Source organism: Eleutherodactylus coqui, chromosome 4 (assembly GCF_035609145.1).
Source record: "Eleutherodactylus coqui strain aEleCoq1 chromosome 4, aEleCoq1.hap1, whole genome shotgun sequence".
Taxonomy (NCBI): domain Eukaryota; kingdom Metazoa; phylum Chordata; class Amphibia; order Anura; family Eleutherodactylidae; genus Eleutherodactylus; species Eleutherodactylus coqui.
In genome coordinates, this window is record NC_089840.1 from 250,705,081 (window position 1) to 250,726,698 (window position 21,618).

A 21,618-nucleotide genomic window follows, 5' to 3' on the forward strand; every position below is an offset into this window, starting at 1 on the left:
TTGCGGACTTTTCTATTATCTGTCCCCACTCCTGTAGAGACTCTTCGAGACATACGCTCAATAGTTCACAATGATAGTGATGTAGTAGATGACAATGTTGTTCAGGAAAACACCTTCCTTAATTTATTTGAATATTGTTCCCATTGCGATACCATTGAATATATACATTGGACGAATATAACTCGGTTTTAGGTGAGAAATGTTGCGTTGGCTGAAGAATGTTGTAATTTTACTTGTGACTAATGAAATCGGGAAATGCCAACGAATTAAGGCAACAGAAGTAACAGCTACTCTGCAATCGTCCGACTAGTATAATCTTATGTGTATATATATATATATATATATATATATATATATATATATATATATTGCAATTAAGGTAATAATTTTATGAATAGCTAAATGTACTGAATGCCGATTTCTACACCCCTTTAAGTGTCTAATATGACGATGACGATATTGATGTTGATAAATCTAAGATTACTGTATTGTAAACTTGATTGACTTGCAATATTTGATATTATGTCTTCATATCTTGATGGACATGGAGTGCACCATTCCTACCTGGGAACCCGGCACCTATGGGTGACAGAACCAGGAGATAATGGTGGCTCTGATGTCCAAATGGGGGAATGATAGGGGTCAATCATTATTAATCAATAACCTAACATAAGAAAGATAAGGAAACAGTGTAATAAATGTGACATTAGTTATTTGGTTATATAATGTTATGTATTATATGTAAAACATTCCGGAAGTTGCTAGTAGAATTTGGATATAGAACCATATGTAAAAAGGTATATTCAAGCGTTTATTTGAATATTGATTTTAAAATACTAAATGTATGATTAATTAGATTTTATTCAGCTATCTTACTGAATACCAACTTACCAACTTTGTGCTGACTCCCAGTAGGTGGCTGGACCAGTTTTTGTCTATGTGAAAAGTAGAAACAATGTCCCCTCTTTTGATGTGCAAATTGTTGATGGATCTTTAAGATTACATTCTGATTAAGTAGGTACTCAGGCAGCCAGGAGACAACCTTTATTATCACATGTAATTGTTTTATGTATAGTTCAAACAGCTTTGTTGATACCTTTTGTTTAAAAGGCTTTTGATTTACAGCCCTATTGTAATCTGTTGGAATGAGGGTTTGGTCAGCAAAAGTAGAATGAAACTAGGTATTGGAAACGCCTTCTTTACAACTTGCATATAAACTAGCAAAGTACAACAATAAACAGAATTCATTCTGATTTACTAAGTCTGTGTATAGTGGGTCATTATGGTTCTCAACTATGAGTACTCTATATAATATTTCCTCTTAATTTGGATACAGGCAACATTCGCATTTCGGTCTGCGTTCCAGACCCCCCACACTAACATGACTATGGCTGTAGAAACAGGTAGTAAGTATAGTATATATAGTATTTATATATTGTATATAGTATATTGCATACTATATATAGTATATATTATATATAGTATAATATGACATAGCTATTGTACTATATGGTTAAAAAGTAAAATAATGACCGGAACAGAAACCTTCAAGGCCACAAGTTGTCACAAAAGTCTTTTCCCCCCCATCTAACGCTTGTCTTGAGTACCTACCAGGAGCTACTGGGGATACCATGGAATACACTGTAAGAGCCATCAGCTTTCTTAAACAGCAGCTGCCTAAGGTAACCTGTACAGCAAAATACATGATCAATTAGGACTCCGTCATTCAATATCGAAATCTGCAAAACAGGTAGAGCCCAAGAGGGGTGGGAGCATAAAACGTAAGCCCCATACACATGCACACACTTCCCCCCATATATATGCACACACAGCTGAATGGAGAGGGGGAGTAAGCCTCTGACAGACACCTTTGACGGTGGCTTATCTCCCCTGAGAACAAATGTAGAAATATGTAAATTGCCACGTTTTCTAAATCCAGAATTGTCATATTTGGCATTAAAATTTTCCACTTCTACTTGTGGATTAATATAAGAAATCTGAAGAGTATAATACAAAGCCTTCCCAGCGTCAATGCAGTTGGCCGGATGTTAAACATACAAGATGGGACCGTAAATGGCCTAGCTCCCATAGAAGTCAATGGTAGCTGAAGCAGCATTACACTTCCCTGCCTGCCCTCACGGTCGGAGGCAGAAGTGCCAGCAGCACAATAGCTGCTTCAGCATCTACTGATTTCAATGGGAGTGAAGCACAATTAGGCCACTTCCGCTCCCATCTATGACACATGCCTGGCCCATTGCACAAACAGCCAGGCAATCAGGTGATTGGCGGGGATCCCATGCAGCGAGTCTTAAGCGATTAACTATTGATGACCTATCCTGATGATAGATCATCAACGGTTTTTGCCCAGAAAATCCCTTTAGGGTGAGTAAGATCAGAGGGCTGAATCTGCCACCCCATTAATCTACCATGATTTTGCTATGGCATAAATTCTGTCAGCAGGAAAAAAATCCACTATATCACCAAATAGTGCAAAGCTTTTAATAGTGTTATTCTCTGATATCTTTGCACCATGTGTGCAGACAGTTTGTTACGTCAGCATCTTTGTTATCCATGCTACTTACCATTAGTTAGAAAGGCGATCACTCTCTCTTTTATTTTAGGTGTTAGTTTCTTGGTGCTCTCCAAATATTTGAAAATATGGGACATTGGAATAAAATCCACCAAATTCTGCTCCGCAGATCCCGATGGAGATTGCAGGATTTCTCCAAGCCTATAAATAGCAGTGCCCATTAAGTTACCTGTCAAAACAGCATCAACATAAACCATGGTGAATCCTTTCATTTTTCAAAGAAATGTCATATGATGGTATTTTTACAATCATTTTGCTAAAATTAGATAACTATGTGTTCAAAATTTGTATTACATTCCCTTTTTATATGCACTGTATATCAAGGACTAACCATGAAGGGGTGTACGTGTCACACATATGGCTATTTCTTAACTCATTATGCTTAAAAAACAGAAAATTCTCACCTAGGACAGTCATGAAGGCTTGCTCCGAGCCGGGTATCACCTTGTCTGGAACTTCCAACGTAACCGTTCTTCTCACGCTGTCACCTAACAGAATAAGGAATGATATCAGATTACAGGCCTGTAAAGTGTGAGCGAGGGGTGGGAACCGGTCCTAAAAAGGTCTTCATTAAGTCGAGCTTCACATGAGCAGGTCAGATTCCGTAATTGTGAATGGTCACGGAAAATTTTTTTTATCCGCTCACAGAAATCGCAATTACTATCCGCACATTAATTTCCATGGCCATGTACCAAGCTGGGTACTTATTTTACCGACCTCAGAAGGATGGAAGGCTGAGTCGACCCTGAGTCATCTACCTGAACCAATCAAGGATTGAACTTGCAACCTTCAGGTCATGAGCGAGAGCTTAGGACTGCATTTCTGCTGCCTTAACACTCTGCGCCAAAATCAGCTGACAGGGTGCTGACAGCGGGACCTGACGTGTTCAGCTGTTTGTTCTGCCCCTTGCATTCTGGAAGGGGTTATGCATTTTGATGCAATTCTTGTAATATGTTTTAGCTTCAGTTAATATTTCACTTACTTTCTGGAACCTTATCAAGGCTTGTTTACAAACTACAACATGTGACTGTAAATTCCAATCGTGGAACAAGACACAAAGTTTAAGGCCGGCTGCACACGGCCATGATGGGCTCCGCCGCGGAATTCCGCGGCGGAGCCCGTCACGGCACCCCCCAGAGACCCCATACTTACCTGCGGATCCAGCGTCCTAGGTCCCGCATGACGCTTCGGCGTGACGCGCCGCAGCGTCATGTGACACGCCGGCCACGTCACATGACACGCCCACAGCGTCACATGACGCGGCCGGCCGTGTCATATGACGCGCCGGCTGTGTCATATGATGCAGCGGGGAAGCGATTTCACGCTATCTTCCGCTGTGCTACAGCGGAAGATAGCGTGACGGACGGCTTCCATTGACTGCAATGGAAGCCGTCCGCGCGTACACCCGTGGCAAATAGAGCATGCCGCGGGTGAAGTCGGGTGATTTCACGGTGCGGAATTCCGCGGTGGAATTCCGCACCATGAGCACTGAGCTATTAGGTTCAATAGAACCTAATAGTTGCGGGCAACGCAGCGGATTTCCGCCGCGTATTACGCGGCGGAAATCTGTTCGTGGGAAGGAGGCCTAAATCTTTCAAAGTTTGAGTAGATAAACTTACATTCGGTCTTGCTGATACTATGTCATTTTTGTGGTCTAACATTTTGTGCTGATTACTAACCTCCCACAATGGTAAGATAAACAGAGCTCAAACCACGGTGCTAAGAGCTCTTGCAGTTACTCTTGTAGCGGACAAACTCAGCTAGTTTAAGGCTATGTTCAGACTTGCCCAAATTTGTGGCGTGGGCATGCATAGGGAGAAATGTGTGGGAAATCTGCAATATATACAGCACCGAATTCAGCATGCAACACGTGGATATTTACACAAATAAGCGAGATGGAACAATACCTCTGCAGCGCCACCTATTGGAAGGCAGCATTCCTGCAAGTCAATGTTAGACTCTTTATATAAGCCTTGTAACAATGCCTGGGAATTGAAAGCAAAGCCAGACTCCATACACAGACAGCTGTTTCGGGGTGTTTGCCCCTCATCAGTGTGCAGTAGGAGTCTGGCTTTGCTAGAGAGAGGCCTGTGATGTGGGTCAGGAACGTTATATTTTCTCCTTAGGGAGAGCACCTAGAAGGTGAGTGAGTGAGGAGACTTATAAGGCCAAACATGCTCCTCTAGGTAATATGCAAATAAAGGAGATGGAGAGGTATTGTTCATCACCCTTATTTGCATATTACCCAGAGGAGCATGAATGGCCTTATAAGTCTCCTCACTCACTCACCTTCTAGGTGCTCTCCCTAAGGGGAAAAGATAGCATTCCTGACCCACAATATTTACACAGAATGGCTAGAGATTCACTGAAAATCACTGCCGCGTATGGAATTAGCCTTAAGTCCCTTTTACGTGGCCTGATTATCAGGCACAGACTTGTTCAGATGACTGTCTGTCGTGTAATGGAGACAATGATCAGTCGAGGAAGGGTGAATGCTTGTTCATTGGCTAATAGTTGCTTTTCAGCAAGCATTTTAAAGGGGTTGTCCCGCGGCAGCAAGTGGGTCTATACACTTCTGTATGGCCATATTAATGCACTTTGTAATGTACATTGTGCATTAATTATGAGCCATACAGAAGTTATAAAAAGTTTTTTACTTACCTGCTCCGTTGCTAGCGTCCTCGTTTCCATGGAGCCGACTAATTTTCGCCATCTAATGGCCAAATTAGCCGCGCTTGCGCAGTCCCGGTCTTCTTCTTTTTTCAATGGGGCTGCTCGTGCTGGATGCCGGCTCCGTGTAGCTCCGCCCCGTCACGTGCCGATTCCAGCCAATCAGGAGGCTGGAATCGGCAATGGACCGCACAGAAGCCCTGCGGTCCACCGAGTGAGAAGATCCCCGCGGCCATCTTCATCAGGTAAGTAAGAAGTCACAGGAGCGCGGGGATTCAGGTAAGCGCTCTCCGGTGTTCTTTTTTAACCCCTGCATCGGGGTTGTCTCGCGGCGAACGGGGGGGGGGGGGGGGTTGAAAAAAAAAACCCGTTTCGGCGCGGGACAACCCCTTTAATGATTTAATGATTGGCTGTACATCGCCTCGTGTTAACAAGGAGATGTACAGCTGGCTCTATAGAGAGGAATGATTGCAGTCACAATCGTTTGTCTCCATACCAGCGATTTTCGGCCCTTGTAAAACCAACGTAAACTAATGCCGACAGACATGCTTTATCGAACCGTATTTGTTGCATCGGATCAAGAATTGGGCCATGTGATGGGACTCTTCTAATATAAAACCAAAGCATAAACATGAATACCGTGTATGTGAAGCAGCAAAATAACATCTATACTTTATACAGATGCCCCCCCAATGGCTTGTTACCTGATGGGCACAGGAGAAAGGTCTGTATATTTTCCTCTAAAATTCCAGAAGGCTAGTGGAAAAAAATGGCATATTTTATTGCTATCATGTGATAATTGATATATGTATATTACTACATGTCTCTAAGACCTACAGTTCGGCTATAGTACTTGTGGCCAGGCTTATATCATTGTAGCAGAGAAGTTTTGCTGTCCCAGAAAAATTGAAAAAAAACCCCCTAAACTGTGCCATTATTGGTGACGACTCAAAATAAAGGCTCTTCTTTATTAACTCTTCCCGTCACAGCCCTTTTATGTTTTTTCGTTTTTAATTCTCCATTCAGACTTTCAAAGAGTCATAACCGTTTATATTTTTCCTGCAACATAGTCAGAGGAGGGCAATTTATATTTTTCAATTATACTATTTACTGTATCACAATGTGATGGAAAACGTTAAAACATTTCTAGGTCATATGAGATGGGGAAAGAAAAAAAATACACAATTTCACCATTTGGTTTGGGGGTGGGTGGTTTGATTTTAAAGGGGTTGCAATAAGGTTAGAATTTATGCTCTATCCACAGGATGGGGGATAACTTGCTGATCGGTGGGGGTCTCACCACGGAGATCCCTACCGGTTTTGAGAAATGGAGTCCTGTGTCCAGACGCGTAACTTGAAGCTTCTGGGCCCCAGTGCAAAACCTGTAATGGGGCACTCAACTATAAGGGCTCCCACCCACTGGTGATATTTTCTTTCTTGCGCTGCGAGAGCATGAGAAAAATCTCGCATCGCAGCGCAAGAAAGAGGCCGGTATAGAACCGGCATATCGCAAGTGGTTTCAATGGGGCTAGCGACAGCAGCGCTAGCCCCATTGAAAGCATAGGGAAAATGCTGCGGACTTCTGCCACAGCTGTGACAGCTGTGGCAGGAGTTTCCTTCATCCCCGAGGTGACCGCGGGGATGAAGGAATCCTCTGCCACAGCTGTCACAGCTGTGGCAGAAGTCCGTGACATTCTATTCTATTGCTTTCAATGGGATCGGCACTGCTGCTGATCCCATTGAAAGCAATGGTTTCAGCCAAGCCCCGCAGAATGATTATCGGTGAATGAATAGCTAAGGTCTATGTGTGATTGGCTGAGCGCCCAGCCAATAGCTAAGCAGTAGCTGCTATTGGCTGAGCCCTCAGCCAACCTGCACAGCCCTTTCAGGAGGCGGGGATTTTAAATCCCCGACTGCTGAAAGAGCTTCATAGCAGTGCCGGGGAGCCAGCAGGAGGACGTGGCTGAGTGCAGGAGAGGTGAGTAACTTTTTTATTATTTTTTTAACCACTTTTTTATGATTATCACACTTTTGGCAGATTATTGGCGAAGGGCTTATATTTCAAGCCCTTCCCCAATAATCATTCCGCATGGCTTGGCAGAAAGCAGTGCTTTCAATGGGATCGGCAGCAGTGCCGATCCCATTGAAAGCAATGGAATAGAATGCCAAGGACTTCTGCCACAGCTGTCACAGCTGTGGCAGAGGATTCTTTCATCCCCGCGGTCCCCGCGGGGATGACGGAAACTCCTGCCACAGCTGTCACAGCTCTTACAGCTGTGGCAGAAGTCCCCGGCATTCTCCATCTCTTTTCAATGGGGCTAGCGCTGCTTCTGATGGCCCCATTGAAAAGACTGGCGTATGTCGGCATGATGCCGATTTTTTGCTCGCACTGCGATGCGAGAGTTTAACTTTAGAATCGCATCGCAGAGGAGAAAATATCGCCAGTGGGTGGGAGCCCTAATGCTTTACTCATAGTACTGGGTTCCCTATATGGAGAAGAGACACCTTATGGGCCCCTAAGGCTTCTGGGCCCGGGTGCAACCGCATCTCCTGCATCCTCTATAGTTACGCCCCTGCCTGTGTCCCTGGTCCTCACTATGGGGTTACAGCCCCCTTGCACTGAGGGGATAGACAAGTGGCACCTGCTCAATTATTTCTGTCAGCCCTATTGAAATGAATGGAGCGCCAACCGTACATGCTTGGTTCCATTCATTCTGAGGTCACTGTGGGGGGAAAAGGGACCCCCACAGTGGCAGGAAGACATGTACATGGGAGTCCTGTTCTCGAGATCGGCGGGGGTGTCAGTGGAGACCCCCACCGATCAACAAGTTATTCCCTATCTTGTGGATAGGGAATACCTTCTAATCTTGTTACAACCCTTTTAAAAGGTGATCATGATGTGGTAAAAATAATGTGACATCTTTTTCCTATGTGTCAGTATGATTACGGGGATTACCAAATATGTATAGTATATATGTTGTACTTAGAGGAAATAAAATACTCTAAAATAAATTTATCTGTCGCCATCTTTTAACCTTCACAATTCTTTAATTTTTCCATTAATGGGCCGTTGTGAGGGCTTGTTTTTTGCGGGGCAAGTTGAATCATTTTAGGGTAATTCTAACTTTTTTATCACTAATTTAATTTTTTCTTGGAGATGGGAGTGACTGAAAAAAAAATAATTCTGGTATTCTGTGTTTTTTATACCGTGCAGGATAAATAATGTGATATTCTATTAAACTGAACTTTTACAGACCTGCATTTGCCAACTTTTTAAAAAATCTTTTGATATGACAACACTAATATTTTTACACTTTTAATATTTTTTTTAAAGTTCACTGATAATTAAAATAAACCTCTATAAAAGCTATTTTATTATAAGTATCTATAAAGGGACCTGAACTGGCAATTGTCTGATTGTATGTGCAATATATTGCAATATTTCAGGCAGGGCTTCACAAGGGCCCCAGGCTGCCATGGAATCCAATGCATCAGATTACAGCATATATTGGCCGGCCGTGGACGGCTGATATACGCTCGTGGAAATAAAGCCTAAGGACATGTTACAATACGCTTGTCTAAAACTGGCCTTATACAAATCTTTTCCCACAAACCTATAAATCAATCTGCTCAATTCAGTCGGTACTCTACGACATGATGCCTGCCCATCAGATTGTAAACGTGTCAAGGTACTCTTTAAGAAATAGGTAATGGTAAAAATAAATAAAATCCCATCCTGTGATTGTGGGATATGTAATACATTACGCACCTTTACGAGGACGATTTTCTCAATACTATCCTCTTTTTGATCTGTTCCCATAGTTTGGAGCTGGTCTGTGCATCCTCCTTCAAGCTGTTGAGAAGTACTACTCACATGGACCTTTAGGTTTCCTTATAATTGAAGAAGAATGGGTTCAGATGGGAATAAAGACAATAGGGAGCATAAATCATTTTTCGGGCTCAGTCACACGGGCGTTTTTAACGTGCAATTTTCCGCACGTCCAAAAATTTGCGCTGGATAAAACCAATGCTTTTCAATAGCAGCGGTCACATGTGCGAATTTTACATGCGGAATCACCTGCGGCAAAAATTAAAGAACACCGGTTCGCAGAACGCATGTAACGACAGCAAACCAGTGTTCTATGTATGTGAAACCCCTGGATGCAAAAGCCCCCTGGATGGGTTCACCTTGCGCTCAATAGGGCCGGCGGCAGCAGCAGCGCTGACCCCATTGAGAACATATAAGATCGCTCTTCTCTGCCACAGCTGTGGCAGAGGAGCGCGATTTTCTCCCATTGAATTCAATGGAGCTGGCAATACAGCCGGCTCCATTGAAAGCAATGGGCTTCCAGCAAGCGCTGCAGTGATTTTCAGGGAGGGGCTTCAAATATAAGCCCTTCCCTAAAAAATCATCCCTAAAATGTGTAAAAAAACCAAAATCTATACTCACCTCTCTGCAGCTGCTGGGGCTCAGCCGCGTCCAGCTGGCTCTTCTCCTGCACTGCTCTGAGTAGTATTCAGCAGACGGGGATTTAAAATCTCTGCCTGCTGAATGGGCTGCCTCTGATTGGCTGAGCACTGTGACCAATCAGAGGCAGGTCTCAGCTGTCATTCAATAGAATTCAATGGGAGAACATCACACTGCCACAGGGTCCAGTGACAATGGGACTCCCCGTGGAGATGAAGAAATCCTCTGCCACAGCTGTCACAGCCACAGCAGGGAATAGCGGGAACCGCCCGTATGACCGAGCCCTTTTGAGCGGATAAACAATGCTAGCAGCATTTTTTCCGCCGTGACGCCCGCTTAGGTCACGCAAATTTTTGAATGCATCAGTTGTGCGTTCAAAAATTTGTGCAGCAAAACGCCTGTGTGACTGAGCCCTTAAAGGTGCTGTTTAGGATTAGAAAAACATGGCTGGTTTCTTCTGGAAACAGCACCACACCTGTCCATGAGTTGATTGTGTCTGGTATTACAGCTTGGCTCCATTGAAGTGAATACACTGCAATATCACACACAACCTGTAGATAGATGTGGCGCTTTTTCCATAAGAAAGCAGCATTGTTTTTTTGTTTTTTTTTTATTTTAATAGCAGATAACCCATTATTTCATTATTTTCCTTTTGGCTGCTTTTACAGTGAGTCACAACTAATCATTCAAATGAATAAATAACTCATCGATAACACAGTAGCTAAATAATTACGTGCAAATAAAAAGATGTAAATGCTCCAGGGTACCTTGTTTTGAAGCGGACACATTCCATTTAAAGCTGGCTGTCTGATCTTCACAGATACATTGTGATTGCTCATTGTCCCCGACTGTTGGCATCATCAGGTCAGAAAGAGACACAGAAATCTGTTCCAGGTAGAGGAAATACAAACTTTAATTTAAAAATAAACAAATTGTGTTATTTGTATAGCAGCAATTTATTATACAGTGCTTTCAAGTAATTTTATTTATTACCCCCCTACTCATTTTACCAACCTTGGAAGGATGGGTCAAACTGAACCATGCATGGATTGAACTCACAACCTTCAGGTTGGGAGCAAGAGCTTAGGACTGTATTTCTGCTTCCTTAGCACTCTTATGCATTTCAATAGTGCATGTTTCTACAGTATGTAGAGAGGACAATAATATATTTAATATATATTTCCTTAAAGGGGTTGTCCCAGCAGGGTATCCCATATAAGTACAGTATATAAGAATATATACTCAGGAGCATGTTTTAAAAACAAAATGACCCTCGTCTATACGCTCAGCATCCTGTATGATCAGATATTAAAAGGACCATAATTATTCAATTCCTCACATATTATATATGCCCCTCTTCTTTAAATCAGACTCATATTGAAAAATATAAAGACTATAGACTATCCATTCGCCTTCTCATAATCTTCCGACTACACTGTAGGATATTAGGCAACTGACTCTAGCAGGAGTCCTCTCACATTGTTCATAGTTCTGCCCTCACTAGCAAAACTGCAGGAGAAATTAAACTCATGTTTTTGACCTTGTGGTTCCAAAGGTTTGTTTTAGGAGAAAGTCCTGCAGACTAATAAACAGTGTGGGTAAGAGCCTGTTCTTATTTGGGACTCCACGCAAGGGGTATTATCAGCTTTCCATTTAAAATCACCCCTGGACTGAACCTGGGTGGAAACCATCTCTGCCATTAATGAAATCTGCTTAAGTGGTCTCCCATTTGGCACTTTTCTGTTCATCTCTGGGACCTCAGAAGAGAAGGCTTTAGTCATTCTGATTTCGGACAGCTTCAAAATGAGTCGACAGTGTGGTCAGACAGCAAAAAAAAGATGTTCGGCTGCACAGCTAGTATAACCGGTAGAAAGAGGGAGATTGTGATTCTGCTGTATGCAAATCTGGTGAGACCTCATCTGCAATACTGTGTTCAGTTCTGGAGACCTCATCTACAGAAAGCATTGATAAAATAGAATAAGTTCAAAGATGGCTAGAAAAATGGTGAAAGGTCTCGAACAAAACTAATCAAGAAAGACTTAAAGAAATTAATTTGTATACCCTGGAGGAAAGAAGGGAGAGGAGGGACATGATGGAAACCTTTATATATGTTAAAGAAGGGAGACGGGGGACATGATGGAAACCTTTATATACGTTACAGGAGGAGAGAAGGGAGAGGATGACATGATGGAAACCTTTATATATGTTATAGGAGGAGAGAAGGGAGAGGAGGACATGAATGAAACCTTTATATACGTTACAGGAGGAGAGAAGGGAGAGGAGGACATGATAGAAACCTTTATATATGTTACAGGAGGAGAGAAGGGAGAGAAGGGACATGATGGAAACCTTTATATATGTTACAGGAGGAGAGAAGGGAGAGGGACGAAATGATGGAAACCTTTATATATGTTACAGGAGAAAAGGAGGGAGAGAAGGGACATGATGGAAACCCTTTATATATGTTAAAAGAAGGGAGACGGGGGACATGATGGAAACCTTTATATACGTTACCGGAGGAGAGAAGGGAGAGGAGGACATGATGGAAACCTTTATATATGTTAAAGAAGGGAGACGGGGGACATGATGGAAACCTTTATATATATTACAGGAGGAGAGAAGGGAGAGGGAGGAAATGATGGAAACCTTTATATATATTACAGGAGGAGAGAAGGGAGAGGAGGGACATGATGGAAACCTTTATATATATTACAGGAGGAGAGAAGAAAAGACTAGTAGATCCTTGGAACAAACTTCGAGCAGACGTGGTTGGAAAGTCAGCAAAAAATGAATATAAGTAAGCCTGGGGTGAGCATATATCTATTCTAAAAGAGAAACAAAAAGGAAATAATATAAGGGCAGACTAGATGGACCACGTAGTCTTTTTCAGCTATCAGTTTTATATGTTTCTATTTTATGTTTGAAAGAATATCAGAGAATGCCGGAAACAAATGTAAAGCTGCTGAAGTGGAGACCTATGTGTCTTTGTTTCATCACATTTCAATAATGAGATAGTTTCCATCCTGGTTCTGTATAGGGATGCTGTTTTTAGGATTTTAAACAGACAGCTGATGGCACCCCTGCACGGATCCCCCAAGATGTGAACAGGCCCTAAGTTTATCTTCCATTTACTCAGCAACAATTTCTACATGTTTCTCTAAACTCTAAAGCAATATGCCAGACTGATCTTCCATACCATCATGCAAGACTTTACGTGGCTGAACACATAGGCAGTAATGGGGAATTCCTCTCCTTGTACCACGGAGTAAGGTAAAATCAAGTCAATGAAGTAAGCCTGAAAGGTGGTGAGTTCTACACCACTGATCTCCCCGAAACCAGATTTGCCCAGGCAGAATGCATCCGTTTCCCATATAGTGATACTGTGTGGAGCAGTCAGGTCTAGTACAGTGTGTCCTTGTGGGCTGGAAAGCGGGAAAAAAAAAGATATTAAGTTCAAATTGCTATGGGAATGAACACGAATAACTGGAGCCTACATAAGTACTGCAAGATAGCTGGTGGAGCTACCCTTAAAACTAGATATGCATAGCCATGACATGAAAGAGTACACGGAAGTGCTGCCAATCTAAGGGTGCACCATACCTGTGAAAGTAGGCGTGCTAATGGTGAGTGGAGATAAAAAAAATAAGGTGCAACTTCCAGTTGAAAAAACGTGTACTTCCTTCTATGGGAAAGCAGATTCAAGCACGTCTCTCTTCCAGAGCATTTGTGCCTTCCCAGCACAACTGAGAAACCTGTCTATCGCTGGCTGGGTCAATGATTAAAAAAAGACAAGTCTGAGTTAGGGCTCCCACCCACTAGCGTTTTTTTCTCCACTGCGCTGCGAGAGTAAGTGAAAACTCTCGCAGAGCAGTGCGAGAAAATCGCTGCGATATCGCTGCAACAATCTTTTCAACGGGGCCAGCGACAGCAGCGCTAGCCCCATTGAAAAGATATGGAGAATGCCGCGGACTTCTGCCACAGCTGTCACAGCTATGGCAGAAGTCAGCGGCATGCTATCCCATTGCTTTCAATGGGATCGGCACTGCTGCCGTTACCATTGAAAGCAGTGGTTACTGACAAGCCCTGCAGAATGATTATCGGAGAAGGGCTTGAAATATAAGCCCTTCCCCGATAATCATAAAAAAGTGGTTAAAAAAATAATTAAAAAGTTACTCACCTCTCCTGCTGTCAGCCGCGTCCTCCGGCTGTCTCCCCGGCACTGCTACTGAGTTCTTTCAGCAGACAGGGATTTAAAAATCCCCGCCTCCTGAAAGGGCTGTGCGGATTGGCTGAGGGCTCAGCCAACAGCAGCTAGTGCTTAGCTATTGGCTGAGCGCTTAGCCAATGGCAGATAGCTCTTAGCTATTCATTCATGAATAGCAATATCTTAGCTATTCATGATTGAATAGCTAAGAGCTATCTGTCATTGGCTGAGTGCTCAGCCAATAGCTAAGCACTAGCTGCTATTGGCTGAGCCCTCAGTCAATCTGCACAGCCCTTTCAGTAGGCGGGGATTTTTAAATCCCTGTCTGCTGAAAGAGTTCAGTAGCAGTAACGGGGAGCCAGCTTGAGGACGCGGCTGACAGCAGGAGAGGTGAGTAACTTTTTTATTATTTTTTTAACCACTTTTTTATGATTATCGGGGAAGGGCTTATATTTCAAGCCCTTCTCCGATAATCATTCTGCGGGGCTTGTCAGAAACCACTGCTTTCAATGGGATCAGCAGCAGTGCCGATCCCATTGAAAGCAATGGGATAGCATGCCGCTGACTTCTGCCACAGCTGTGACAGCTGTGGCAGAAGTCCGCGGCATTCTCCATATCTTTTCAATGGGGCTAGCGCTGCTGCCGCTGGCCCCATTGAAAAGACTGGCGATGTCGCAGCGATATCCCAGCGATTTTGGGATATCTGCCTGCGTTTTTCTCACACTGCGATGCCAGACTTTAACTTTAGAATCGCATCTCAGTGGAGGAAAAAACACCAGTGGGTGGGAGCCCTTAATGTTCCTGTTCTCTTGACATTTCTTCAATTGGAAGTTGCACTTTTTTTTCTAGTCCACTCACCGTGGAGCCTACATACTCAGGCTGAAATAGCATGCAATAAGTTGGAAATATTGATGTAGCTTGATGTGTAATTTTCTACTTTGTAGAAACAGCGGGCACCACAATTCAAACTGCAGAGTACAAGGCAGCATGTATGAAATGCAGAAATACAACAAAGGAAAAAAACAATATAATAAAACCACTTAAAACCATATACAAAGTGTACAAACTTGGCCCTGACTTCAGCTACAGTTGATGAGTCTCCACATGATGCGGTTACATAATTCCATTAGATTGGTAGTATGACCAAAACTTCTAGATTACTGATCATGGATACATATATAAAGGGTGTGTCATTACTTTACTGTATTGATTCTATCTACAGGTCCTAAATTCTATGCTGATTAATCCTTTCCAATCCAATTTCCCTGCCACTCACATACTCTCCAGCTCTTATTTATTTTGGGTGGGGAAGCATGTTGCAAATTCCTTCAAATTACTCAACAGAAACACATAAAAATGATGTAATGATGATTTTATTACCAATTTTTTTAAATTAAGCGTGAGTTAATATGTATATTACATTATATGTATGTTACATATGTATATTACACATATGTATGTATATATTATTACATAGTATTATTATATGTGTATAGTATACATATGTATATTTTACATGTACATTACACTAGGAGAGAGGTCTGACATCGGAGTTCTCTTCTGCACATGCATATTACAGTATGCAGGGGAGAAATCCAACATCGGAGTACATATGACAGGTGAAGTGAATATTATTGATGGTGACCATGGAACCTGCCATGGACTGATATATATTAGGCAGCAAGTGAACAGTCAGTTCTTGATGTTGATGTGCTAGAAGCAAGAAAATATTTGAGGGGCAAGGACAAGATTATGATGACTAAACTACTAGGTCAACACATCTCTACAATAGCAAATACTGTGGGTGTTCCCAGTATGTAACTGGTCCAAGGAAGGAGAACTGGTGAACTAGTGGAGGCCGCACTTCACAGCTTACTATACAAAATATAAAGGATGTGCACCTAATGCCTTGCTGCCAGATACCACAAGACACCTTCAGAGGCCTTCTTTAATCCATGCCTCAGAACTATTTTGTATTTTGGCACGATGAGGGGAACCTACACATTTTTTGGCTGTAGTCTTAATGTCATAGCTGATATATATATATATCAAACAGCCTCTATGAGTATGGAGGAATTGCTGAAGCAATTAATACAGGAGAAGGTGCAGCAACAGGAGACCCTTGCTCAGAAGCAAAAAGCCCATATGGAGGCTATGCAGGTGCAGCTGGAAGAAGGGCAACTCCTAATGAAGCAGTTGGCTGTCTACCTGTGATGTGAGCGAATGATCCCCGTGTTGTCACTATATATATATATTATATAGGTCCATATGACGGTCATCTATTGTAAAGCTGCAGTCACACAGCCATATGCATGTTGCACATGAGAATCTCGGGTGCAACATGCATCGAACTGCACACGGACACCTAGCGGTGTGGTTTCCAAGCTGGTCTGACCCCAAACATTGAATGGGCTCTTCTCTTCGGTAAAATGGACGATTATAGGGTGTGCTGCAATGTCTTTCACATGGACCATCGGTCCGTATGATAGATCTCTCATCTGAATAACCTCGTAGGCTACAAGAGTCCATGTACTTTCTGTGAACTAGCTATATATACTTAGGTACTCCTATCTTTTACTTACTGGATACAGCACTTTAACTAAGTCTTTTCTAGAAGTTTTTTAGTGCATAAACTATATAGAAATGACCTTACCCCACAGAAACCAAATCAAAGAGCCACGTCTCTGGGAAGAATGTTCTTTTCAGAGGTTTCTTTTTCTCTTCTACAGTCTTTGAATCTTAAAGCAAGAAATACAGTAGTACAGTAAGATACAAGGTATGCATGACGTTACGGCAGAGAAAAAAGTAAAGAGACAGTAGAAGACTCAGGTTGCACCAACCATGCTGTTAATCCAGGTCTAGTTAAACTGAACTCAGCTGTTGAACCTGGTTTAAAGGGAACCTGTCACATCCCCACAGCACCATAAACTAGGTTATGGTGCTGTTAGGGAAGGTGACAGGGAGACGGGTGATGTATTCTATATACTCGCCCGCCCCGTAGTTCATCTGGTGCTCACCACTGAAGACCATGCCAGCACTGCAAATTGGACTCTTTTCACAGCAGTGTGAAAAGAGTCAGATTCGCAGTGCCGATGTGATCTTCAGTGGTGGGCACCACATGAACCACGGGGCGGGCGTGTATAAAAAATAGCTCACCTGACTCCCTAACAGCACTATAACTTAGTTTACAGTGCTGTGGGGATGTGACAAGGCCCCTTTAAAGCAAAATTGTTGCACCAACACCTTTTGATCTAAGATTTGCAAAACTAAGTTCACTTGATCTGCGAGCAAAGGTTGATCGTAGAAGAAATGTATCGAGCACTGTGATTGGTGACTGTGGTGAAGTGATCTTCCCAGCATTCATAGCGATAGTAAAAATATGGCTGCTACCAGCACCAAATGTGGGTGTAATTTTCCACCCATGAAAGGACTATCAGGCTATCAGCCTAGTCCATCATTTTGGATTTTGGCTGCTAAACTAAGTTCAACTAGTTTGATCTGCCATAATCGAGGAATCAAATTGAACCTAGATTTGAACCAGGATCATGGGCTAAACATGTTGGTGTAACATTTTTCTACTTGATGTTAGATTAACTTTTCCTAACCTCAGATCAAAACCTTGGTGCAACCGGCACTCAGTCAGCAAAAAGTAGCAAGATTACCTCTTACAAAAGTAGTTCTTTGGACAATCCCTTTATGTAAGAAGGGTATACCAATCACGTCACTTGTGATCTGTATGAGAATCTGATAGTAAGTCTTCTGTTCCCCTACAGCATCACTACTGGGAAGATGAAGCATTACACTGTCCTCATTGAAATCAATGGGCTGTCAATGTATTGCTCCAGTGAGATATGATCTTTGTCCTCAACCTCTGCCTAAGGGAAGAAGGCCCTCAACAGGTGACCACATAGGAATGCACTAGTAGGGTATCTAAAAAATGGATTTTCCAAACTAGAAAACTCTTCTCTACTATGATCAATGGTAATGTAGACAACCAATTAAGTGACTTAGACTTTAAAAGAGAGAACTACATGCATATGCTACCACCTCTCCCTACTAAATTAGATTTCTCAACAGATATCATGATAGCCCTATTTTTCTAGAGATGAACAATGTAGACACATACTACCAGTATACGATATTGTAAATAGTAACTGCCAGGAGCTAGAAAATGCTGGGTAGGGCAGAAGGAAAGAAGCAGCCTGTACAGGACATGAGTATGGTGGAGATTATCCTGAACCTGCAGGCTGTAGAGGCCCAGAACATATGCCTATTGTGCCTTTCCTATAATCTCGCCGTAGTGATCACTTTGGTTGGGTTCATGAATGATCTCATGATTTAGTTCTGCAACGGAAAAGGTACAGATAAACAATCAGAAGTGAAAGCTGAGAGTGCTGAGATATGATGACTTTACCATACAGTATAATCCCCATTCCAAGCAGATGTGTATAGGATTAGGACTAGGGATGAGCGAGTATACTCACTAAGGCACTACTCGCTCGAGTAATGTGCCTTAGCCGAGTATCACCTCGCTCGTCCCTAAAGATTCGGGGGCCGGCGCGGGGCGGGGAGCTGCGGGGGAGAGCGGGGAGGAATGAAGGGGAGATCTCTCCCTCTCTCCTGCCCGCTCTCCCCTGCTCCCCGCCGCAACTCACCTGTCAGCTGCGGCGGCCCCCGAATCTTTAGGGACGAGCAGGGAGATACTCGGCTAAGGCACATCACTCGAGGGAGTAGTGCCTTGGCGAGTATATTCGCTCATCCCTAATTAGGACATATACGTACTGGGCGGTTTCTGTAACTCTACTGTCCTTGATGGTTGATTGGAGATGCGTTTTTTTATGAAGGATGGAGCAGCACACACCACCGGCTTTCTTATCTTAGTATTCGTAAATATCTTGAGATTGCTGTGCTGTTAATAATAAAGAATATATACAGTGATACTATGATGCAAACATATATACAATGTTTCCTCCTCCCAAATGTGCTTTTGTTGCCAAATTATTGTCTCCTAGCTACTGTATGTCCGTTACTGGGAAACTAGACGCCAAGCAATTCCAGGATTGAAGTGTTAGGGCTCACTCAGGCAGGCGTATGGGGGCTGCATATTCCGCGTATTTTTCAAGTGCGTAATACACATGTAACACGAGTATTTTAAACCCCCATAGCCTAAAATGCATGTAATATGCACCAATATAGGTCATGCTGCGTCTTTCTTCACATGCGTAATATGCAGCCCTCATACACCCCTGTGAGTGAGCCCTTAGGGCTTCTTCAGATAATCATGATTTGGAACGTTTTGTGGGCGTAAAAATCACACCCGCAAAACATGACAAAATGAAAACATTGACTTCAATGGCTTCGTTTTCACGGCCTTACCCTATCTTTCTCGCATGTAGTTTTTCTATGATAGGCAGGACCTATCTTTCGGCTTTTTTTGCTGGTGCGTAAGAGCACAAAGTTTGGACTGGCAAAAAAAAAAGCCCTTTGACAAGTTCACGCACTTATACACTCTGTAGTGGCGAGTATTTGCACATGCACCCATTTGAGGAAGCCCTTAGAGTGATCGGGATTATTAAGCATGCTCTTGTTCCTATATAAAGACACAAAAGCGAGACATATGTCTTAGGGCTTATTCACACGAGCGTATATCAGCCGGTGTTTTCACTGATGAACGATATATGCTATCATCTGATGTATTGGATTCCAATGCATCAGATCACACAGGCGTATTGCCGCCAGGCAGGAAGGATAGTCCTGGAACTATCTTCCTGGCCGGACTACGTCCGCTGCCATAGACTCCTATGGGAGCCAATGACAGTGGGCGGAGAAGGGAGGTGGGAGGGATTTTTAAATAACACTACATCTACACTGAAAAGTGGAAAACCTTAACTGGTCAGATAAATCTAAATGTCTGTTACACCATAATGATGGGAGGGACAGAATTTGGTGCAAGCAGCATGAATCAATGATCCCTTTCTGTCAGCTGTTCAGAGCATGTCAATACCCTCCATCTAATCTGCAGCAAATAAAAGTAGCTTCCTGTCCGCATGGGACATTATTTCTGCAGAACAATTTAAATATTTAGTGAAATCTACGCCAAAACAAATTGCTCAGCTTCTAAAGGCCAAAGGAGGTCAAATGTGCTACTACCGTGTTTCCCTGAAAATAAGCCCTAGTTAAACTAGATGAAAAATACCCCCAGCAATACTCACCTGGCCCGCGGCATCTGGCTCTCTCGCACTGGTCTCCGGCGCTGTGGCAGGCTGCCGTGTCCTCAGCATTGATATAGCACTCTTTCTGGTGACAGGGCTTTGAATACCCCGCCTCCAGCAAGCGAGTGCTGTTATTGAATCACGAGAGCCGTGGTTTAGCCAATCAGAGCCGACACTCAATCATTCAATGAATGACATCACTGAATGTCTGTAATTGGTTCATAGAGCGCCGGCTGATTGGCTGAGCAACGGCGCTCGTGATCCAATCACAGCACTTGCTTGCTGGAGGCAGGGTATTCAAAGCCCTGTCACCAGAAAGAGAGTATTGTATCAACGCTGAGGATTGCACTGCAGCCTGCCGCAGTGCCAGAGACCAGCGTGAAGGAGCCAGATGCCGCGGACCAGGTGAGTATAAGCCCCCCACTTTCCGAAAATAAGACACTGCGCCTCTTTTGGGGCAAAAATTAATATAATACAGGGTCTTCTTTTCGGGGAAACACGGTAGGTGGACGATTCAAATAAAGTGGCCATTTAGCATATTTATTCACTTTATTTTAAAGACGGCAAACGTTGCACTCAGTATACTGATGAAGACAATTATTATTTGTTCTAAACAGGATGTTTTTAAGTAAATAAATAAGTAGTTGTTTATTACCTTGAGCATCATGTACACATCAGCATCACCGTGGTACCAGGCCGCCTCTTGTAGTCCAGCCTGGGGATCCTTTTTGTTTCTTAAACAAGGATATTTTTCAAAGTCTTCAATTGAATAAGGAACGCCTCGCTTGTTCAACATAACTCTTTCTGACATCATCTCAAGCTAGATAGAAAAAAATATATTGTTCCCCAGTCAGCAGGATCTATTACTGTTTATAGTAATGGTCTTCAAACCCCTGATTTCAGACTTTTGTACAACAACCCCCACTCCCAACCCTAGCACATCATGCTGGAAAGCAACAGGCTGGAAACCAATGGTTTATAGCATTGTACATTGGTGCTTAGGCATCAACATTGCTACCATGGAAAATAAGAGGCAAGATTGTAAAAACAAATATATAATTACCAACATATACCCCCACTAGAGATGAGCGAGCATACTTGATCGAGCATTGCCCTTAGTGAATACCTGCCTGCTCAGGAGCAAAGATTCGGCTGCTGGCGGCGGGCGGGGAGCGGCTGGGGAGAGCGGGGAGGAACGGAGGGGAGCTCTCTCTCTCTCCCCCCCAACCCCCCTGCTCATGGCCGCAACTCACCTGTAACCCACGCCGGCAGCCGAACCTTCTCTGCTGAACGGGGAGATACTCGCTAAGGACAATGCTCGATCGCGCAATTGTCCTTAGCGAGTATGCTCGCTCATCTCCAACCCCCACAACTAGTAGATTACCTTATGTATGGACTTGTGATTTGAACAGAATGATGTCTACTACAGGATGCCTCACTTGCTGCAGAATCAAAAACCTCTAAGATTAATGAA

The 21,618-nt window shown here is 43.1% G+C and overlaps 1 protein-coding gene across 1 annotated transcript in view; it reads right to left on the bottom strand.

Moving 5' to 3' along the window:
- Positions 1-21,618, bottom strand: part of LOC136626212 (alpha-2-macroglobulin-like protein 1) — a 95,002-nt gene that overhangs the window by 26,417 nt on the left and 46,967 nt on the right. The window contains exons 16-25 of the mRNA XM_066601065.1: positions 20,800-20,964; positions 18,715-18,841; positions 16,586-16,670; positions 12,925-13,150; positions 10,496-10,613; positions 9,030-9,151; positions 5,965-6,016; positions 2,995-3,078; positions 2,583-2,759; positions 1,612-1,687 (exon numbers count right to left, since the gene is read on the bottom strand). Of these exons, the coding sequence (XP_066457162.1) occupies positions 1,612-1,687; positions 2,583-2,759; positions 2,995-3,078; positions 5,965-6,016; positions 9,030-9,151; positions 10,496-10,613; positions 12,925-13,150; positions 16,586-16,670; positions 18,715-18,841; positions 20,800-20,964 (1,232 nt within the window). The remainder of the gene's footprint in view (positions 1-1,611; positions 1,688-2,582; positions 2,760-2,994; positions 3,079-5,964; positions 6,017-9,029; positions 9,152-10,495; positions 10,614-12,924; positions 13,151-16,585; positions 16,671-18,714; positions 18,842-20,799; positions 20,965-21,618) is intronic.